Source organism: Rhagoletis pomonella, unplaced genomic scaffold (assembly GCF_013731165.1).
Source record: "Rhagoletis pomonella isolate Grant_MI unplaced genomic scaffold, Rhpom_1.0 Rhpom_scaffold_00004, whole genome shotgun sequence".
Taxonomy (NCBI): Eukaryota; Metazoa; Arthropoda; class Insecta; order Diptera; family Tephritidae; genus Rhagoletis; species Rhagoletis pomonella.
Window position 1 is genome coordinate 61,118,312 of NW_023458558.1, and position 7,392 is coordinate 61,125,703.

The 7,392-nt window shown below is 36.9% G+C and overlaps 1 protein-coding gene across 1 annotated transcript in view; it reads left to right on the forward strand.

Annotated features, from left to right (window-relative positions):
• The first annotated feature begins 3,256 nt into the window (after positions 1 to 3,256).
• LOC118738281 overlaps positions 3,257 to 7,392 on the forward strand; it is a 44,427-nt gene continuing 40,291 nt past the window's right edge. Inside the window, exon 1 of the mRNA XM_036469206.1 lies at positions 3,257 to 3,865. Coding sequence (XP_036325099.1) covers positions 3,257 to 3,865 — 609 coding nt within the window. The remainder of the gene's footprint in view (positions 3,866 to 7,392) is intronic.

A 7,392-nucleotide genomic window follows, 5' to 3' on the forward strand; every position in this document is an offset into this window, starting at 1 on the left:
TTCAACAATGAAACTCCAGAGGAAATAGTCAAATATATTCATAATTTGGGGATTGAAACCAACCTAATAAGCTTACTTCGAGAAAGAACTGTCGCGGCGGAGTGGGGGAGCGTTTGCACTTAGTTCAGAGTCAAAGGGAGTACCCCAAAAAGTGGTGTTCTATATCCCCTGCTCTGGATTGCGGTTGCAAGCGACCATCTAGAGGAACTGGAAAAAGTGGGCTGTCGGGTAATCGCCTAAGTAGATGATGTACAACTTTTGGTTAAGGGACGATTTATATACACCGTTTTTGGTCTGGCTCCAGGTTACCTGCTGGTAACTAGGTGGGCGATCAACGGCGGCTATCGTAAAAGTCTAACATTAAGGAAAGGGTAGAAAATGTCGGTTGCCTTGTACTGCTGTAAGGGAGTTATCGGTAAAAGGTGGTAATTCATTAGCTCTAGGAAACCAGATTTAAGCCTATATTGTTTCAAGGAGCCCTTGTCTGAATTGTCGCAGCACAAACTGCTATTAGGCTAAAGGAAGCTGGGTCCTTTTGTGACATAAAGAAGGAAAAGAAAAAGTTTCTCTGCTGCATCAAATGTTTTTATAGCGCACTATAAAACACGTTACCTCTCAAGGGCTAGTGATGGGTGTTCTGAAAGGTCATGTGCGGTTGGTATTCATGCGGTGACAGTAGGAATTTCGACTGATCCTTTTGCAACAACTGTCAAGAGGAAGATGAAGTGGAATCATCTCCACACTTTCTTTTAGATTGTGCAACCTTCGCGAGGCTAAGATGGAAGCATTTTGGCTCGCACTTCTGAACCAGTGATGCCAGACATTCTCTGTTAAATATCCCACGGAAATGGGGAAAAAATCCCTCAATTACCCACATCTTGAAAATTTATCCCACAAAATTCCCAACGAATTTAAACATATACATGTTTCAGTAGTAAAGAAGTAAAATTCATATAAAATAATAATAATAGTTTGGCGCTTACACATTTGTGCTTTTCCTCCAATTTGTGGCGGTCCCTTGATGTTGTCACACAAAGGGGAGGGACCTACAGTTTTACGCCGACTCCGAATGGCGAGTGTATTTTTATGAGAAGCTGTTTTTCATGGCAGGAATACACTCAGAGGTTTGCCATTGCCTGTCGAGGGCCGACCGCTGTTAAGAAAAAACCCCTTCTTCTGCATTTTTTTCACTCATTCATTTTTTCCCTTTCATTTTTTTGCTCACTCACTAAGGGCCTAAAAGAATTTTTTGGTGACTTTAAAATTGAAGCACATTCATGTGCTATTTAACATTTCATCAGATAATTTGTTCCGCTTTTTACATGAAACACCAGTTACAACTGAAAAGATTCTTTCTTACTCTAGCGCTTGAATAGGTTAACGTTAGAAAATTTTCGAAATTGTCCTTATACTTTTTAACAATTATATACCATTTCACTCCACATCACATCTTCAGAACGATTAATTACGTAAGAATGTCGAATATTCTTGAATTTTGATCAATTATGCAACAATAACTGCGTCAAAAGAAAATCCCTTATTTATATGAAGTGTCCCTTTTTTTCTCTTTTAATAATTTTTGATGCAAAATATCCCTCAAATAGGGAAATTACCCACAATCTGGCATCACTGTTCTGAACAAGCACGGGTCCCAGAGATCGAAATTAGCCGCATTCGAACTTTCACGTTCAGCTCGCGGCGTTAAATTAACGCAACCAAACCTGTACTTCTTTGAGCTATGAAATAGTTGGTCAAATTAAGCATACCCAAAACTATTACCGATAACAATCAGGGACGTGAACCGGTTTTGAACTGGAAAATCGCTTATATACGCGGGCGCACTTGTGCACAAGGGTATATTAACTTTGTGACGGTTGTTTGTAACAGCCAAAACGAAGCGAGATAAATATAGACAAATGTGTACATAAATGCTCAGAATGAATAGAGACGTCGATTACCATGTCTGTCTCTCCGTCCGTCTGTCCGTGTACACGATAACTCGAACAAAAATTGAGGTATCTCAACGAAATTTGGTATTAGATTGCCAAGGTAGGTTGGTATTGAAAATAGGCGAAATCGAACTTTAACCACGTCCACTTCCCATATCACGGTATTTTCAGAAAATGCAAAAACTACGATATTTGAGTAAATATTGGATCCAAATTATGCAAAATTATTTTGTGAAGTAGAATTTTGGTAATAAATAGTATTATTATGAAATTTTTGAAAAAATGGGCGTGATCACGCCCACTTATGATGAAATGCTGTATCTTAGTACCCGCTTCACCAATCCTTACCAAATTCGGTACGAGCATTGCCTAGGGCCTATCTAATGAATCTGTTAATAATCTTTGAAATCGGTCAATAACCATGGCCACCTCCCATATAACGGTACAGAATCATGAAAACTCAATAAATCAGTAACTACTGAAGCTAATTCACTCAAAATCGATTACTAGAATATCCACTTAGCAAAAAATTAGACTAATATACATTTTTGGATAATGGGCGTGGCGCCGCCCACTTATGACCACAAATGTGTACCTCGGTAACCGATTCATCGATTTCTATCAAACTCGGGGCTCTGAATACCCTTAATTCAAGAAAGAAATTCGTTGAGATTTCAACGTAGGTGGTGTGGTTCGAAAACCGATCTAAGTTTGATAAAAATGTTCATGTCTTTCGAATTAATTTTAAATAATAACAAGTAAAAAAGTCTAAGTTCGGGCGGAGCCGAACATTAAATACCCGGCGCAAGTATTAAATATATGTTTTTCACCTTTCCGAAAGCTACCGCTACATGGTAAACCGAGGTGTATCCATTTTGAGTAAATTAGCGTCCTTAACCCTTTCAATACTGCGGGGATATATAAGTCCCAGAGAATGTTCAAAAATTACTGGAGCGAAAAATATTCGCTTTAAAAGCGCTGGGATGGGATTAAACCGTAGGTTGTAGACAGTACTTCACAACACGTGCTTCGGTCAACATAACCTAACTAATTTGTACTTGGTATACGGTCATAAGTGTAAGAGTGTTCTTGGTGCATACACGTGTAAGCAATATTTTAAGTTTTTTCTACGTGTTTTAGTGAAAAATTTTTCTGTTTCTCATTACAAAAGGAAAAGGTAAATTGCATGTCACATTTACATATAAGTATAAATTGATCTGTATGCATATATACCTTGTTTTGTTGCATTGGGACCCAGCAGTTTTCTATCAAACGAATTTAGTTTTTGTTATTGAAATAATTTTAGGATGAATCGACCACTGACTAACGAAGAAATTGAGGACGAGCTTGATAATTCATCTGATATGGAGGTGGATCCTTTCCATGACAGTGACGATAGCCGTGACACAGATTATAAAGTCTCTGATGCCTCCATATCTTCTGAAGTAGATAGCACGGATTCCTCAGATAATGAAGATATCCAGATGCTTGAAAATTTACAAACGGTAAACGTTACGAGTTCAAACGTTGCTTTGTGTTTCGACCGTTTTTTCACTTCAACACGTCTACTTGACACTATAAAATTTCCTGCTGTAGGAACGTTTATATCAAACCGTAAAAATACACCTAAGTTTCAAACTAAACTAAAAGAAAGAGGTGAATGTGAAATAGCAGTATGTGATGAAGGGATATTAGCAGTCAAGTGGAAAGACACAAAAGAAGTGCTTCTTATGAGCAACTGCCACAATGCCACTATTGATGCCACAGTTCGAAAAATGAAAGATGGTACTACTAAAAATATTGAATGTCCTGAAGCTATGATTTTCTACAACAAATATATGGGTGGCGTAGATCATGCAGATCAAATGATTACTTTATACGATTTAGATAGAAGAAGTGCGAAATGGTGGACGAAAGTATTTTTTAGATTGCTAATGACCAGTGTTTATAATTCGTATATTTTGTATCAAGAAGTCACTCGCAAAAAAATTCCATTTATCGATTTCATAGTAAATTTAGCTGAAGAGTTGATTAGTCAAGGACGATCAGAATCTTTGTACAAACGAACCAGAAGACAGGGTAGGATTTCAAAGAATGTCAAAGTTTTCGAAAATGTTGGAGATCATCTTCCAGTTGAAAAAGGCGGTCGAAACAGATGCGTGAGATGCCACTCTAGGAAAATTTAAAAACGGACTAAAATCATTTGCCAACAATGTCAAGTAGCTTTATGTATTGATTGTTTTACACCATTCCATACATAATGTAACAGTTTCGATAAAAATAAATATTTTTTACTCTTGAATACCTAAATTTGTGTTCTGATTATTTACTGCTGGGATATATTTATCCCATAACTAAACTACTGCTGGGATATATGTGTCCCAAGGCATTTTTTCAAAAACTACATTTTCCAAAAATCTGAAATTATGTAAATATGTTCCTTTACTTATTTACAGCCCATTTAGTTCAATTATACAGAAATATCTTCACTGGCCAAAAGTCGTATTGAAAGGGTTAAATTTCGAAATATTGAAGTTTCAAGCATATCTGAAATTTACTGTTATATGAAAAGCGGCCGTAATTTTAGTTCGATTTTAATAAGTTTCAACGTTTTGCTTCTATGTGGCAAGTACAATAACCACACCGCGTTTGGTACAAATTGGTAGAACGGTTACCGAGATACATATATGTGATCATAAGTGGGCGGTGCCACGCCCATTTTTCAAAATTGTATCCTAAACGTATTTCTTGGTAACGAATTGTTGCAAGCATCAATTTTGAATAAATTAGCTTCAATAATTACTGATTTATCGAAGATTTCGTATTTCTCTAAATTACCGTTATATGGGATTATTGTCCTATTTTAAAAATTTTCGGCCATTTCGTATGTTATACCAAGGTTAACAACTATGCCAAGTTTGGAAGAAATTGGTGCAGCGGTTACCAAGATATATACACATGTAAACATAACTGGGCGTGGCTACGCCCATTTTCCAAAAATTTATAATATTCTTATTTTTCGTCTAAAACTTATTGTAAATATCAATTTTGAGTGAATAATCTTCAGTAGTTACTAAAATATCGCAGTATTCGTATTTATGAAAATTACCGTTATATGGGAAGTGGGCGTGGTTATTGTCCAATTTTTAAAATTTTCGGCCATTTAGTATGCTGTATTAAGGCCAACAACTGTGCGAAGTTTGGAATAAATTGATGCAGCGGTTACCAAGATATACACATGTAACCATAAGTGGGCGTGGCTACGCCCATTTTCAAAAAAAGGTTAATATTCTTATTTTTCGTCTAAAATTTATTGTAAATATCAATTTTGAGTGAATTATCTTCAGTAGTTACTAAAATATCGCAGTTTTTGTATTTCTGAAAATTACCGTTATATGGGAGGTAGGCGTGGTTATTGTCCGATTTTGCCCATTTTCAATACCATCCGTCCTACGCCCGAAAGAAGTGCACATACCAAGTTTCGTTAAGATATCTCAATTTTTACTCGAGTTATCGTGTGCACAGACGGACAGACGGACGGACGGACGGACGGACGGACGGACAGACAGACAGTCACCGCTTAATCGATTTCTCTTTTCATCCTGATCATTTATGTATACATTTGTCTATATCTATCTCAATTCGTTTTGCCTGTTACAAACAACCGTTATGTGAACAAAGTTATAATACCCTTGTGCACAAGTGCGCTCGGGTATAAAAATAATAATGAAAGTTCTGGCATCTTTCGACTATTTTGTTTTGCTTTGGTGTTCGTTTTGGTCTCAATTAAACATTAAACGTGCATATTTCAAACATGGTTTTTATTATAATTTTGTGAATTTGCGGGGCTTGCGGTTTTATCGGGTGTGTCGGGAAATGATTTTGGTTCCGCCCCGCCCGCCATATTTTTACAGATCTTCCCGATATCGCCCATTCCGGCCAATTTTAAATCATTACCGTGCCTCCCGCGGATGTCACTATCCCGCGCCCGGCTCTATGATAGAGGTATTAGAAGGCACGCAGTTTCATTTTGGAACGAAGTCAAATGTCCTATTTGATCGCTTATTTTCACGCGTTTTATTATAGAAAAATCACCTGTGGTAATGTTATAGTTTATTTGGGAAAACATTCAAATAAATTAATTTTAAGTTAATTTTGTTTGATGGTACAAATACCTTTGTTTTTCGCTTGCTCTCATTTTAAATATTCGCTTCTGCTAAATACGTTTACAATATTCTACTTTGGAATTGTCTACCTTCTTTTTCTTATTAACCGAATTCAAAAAACGGAGGAGGTTATCTATTCGTCGTGTATATTTTCTCGCCCGCTGTTAGTACAAGTAAGTGTTACTTGCCGCGGAAAAGCGGGACGCTCAATTTGGAAACTGTCAAACGCACTCAATGACACTAGACGAAAATAAGTTAATTTAATTTCAAGTGCGAAACAACAAAGGCAATAAGGTAAAAAAAATAACAATACGAATGGAATGCGGAGCAATGGCAACGCAATGGCTTCAATATCAGTTTCTGAAGAGAAACAGCAACAACAACCAGCATAGCAGCAGCAATATAGACAACAAAAATCCATTCACCGATTGATGTCGTCTTTACAAATAAGACCCCTTTCAGACACGTCAAGGCTTTCTTCGTCGTCACGTCTCCTTCGGCTATGAACTCGCGAAGGACGGATGGTATTGAAAATGGAAAAAATCGGACAATAACCACTACTACCTCCCATATAACGGTAGTTTTCAGAAATACGAAAACTGTGATATTTTGGTAACTAGTGAAGCTTATTCAGTCAAAATTGATATTTACAAAGATAATAAATTTTTGGAAAGTGGGCGTAACCGCGCCCAGTTATGATTACATCTGTATATCTCGGTAGCCGTTCCACTAAGTTCCCCCAAACTTGGCACGGTTGTTGGCCTTATTATTATTGCTATTTTATTTTTTCCTCCGATAAGTTTTTTAATTGCAGCTATATCCTGGTAAAAGTGGTCGCCTTGTTCATCACTGAACTGTCCAAAATTATGCGGGAAGAAGTCCAAATGAAAATGAAGGAAATGAATTTTAATGGACATGTTAAAACCCATTCCAACGTAAGCATTGGAAAAATCGTCAACATCCGTGAGATAGTCGTCGCTTCTGTGGTTTCCAAAGAAATTATTGCATAGCGCTACAAAACACTTCCATCCACGTTTTTCTACACAGCTTAGCTTAGCAGACTTGAAATCAAGACTTAACGTGTCTGAAAGGGGTTTAAGCATTTTACAAGCTTGCCTGTTTCTCTTTTTCTTGTTGCCACAAAGCTTTCTGCTTTACTTTTAAATCTAGTACCTACCCAACAAACACTGGAACAAACATTTTCAAACGCTTGAGAAAATCTTTTTCTCAATTTGATTTTCAGCATTGCTTATCATTTGAAACGAGACATTTCCTAA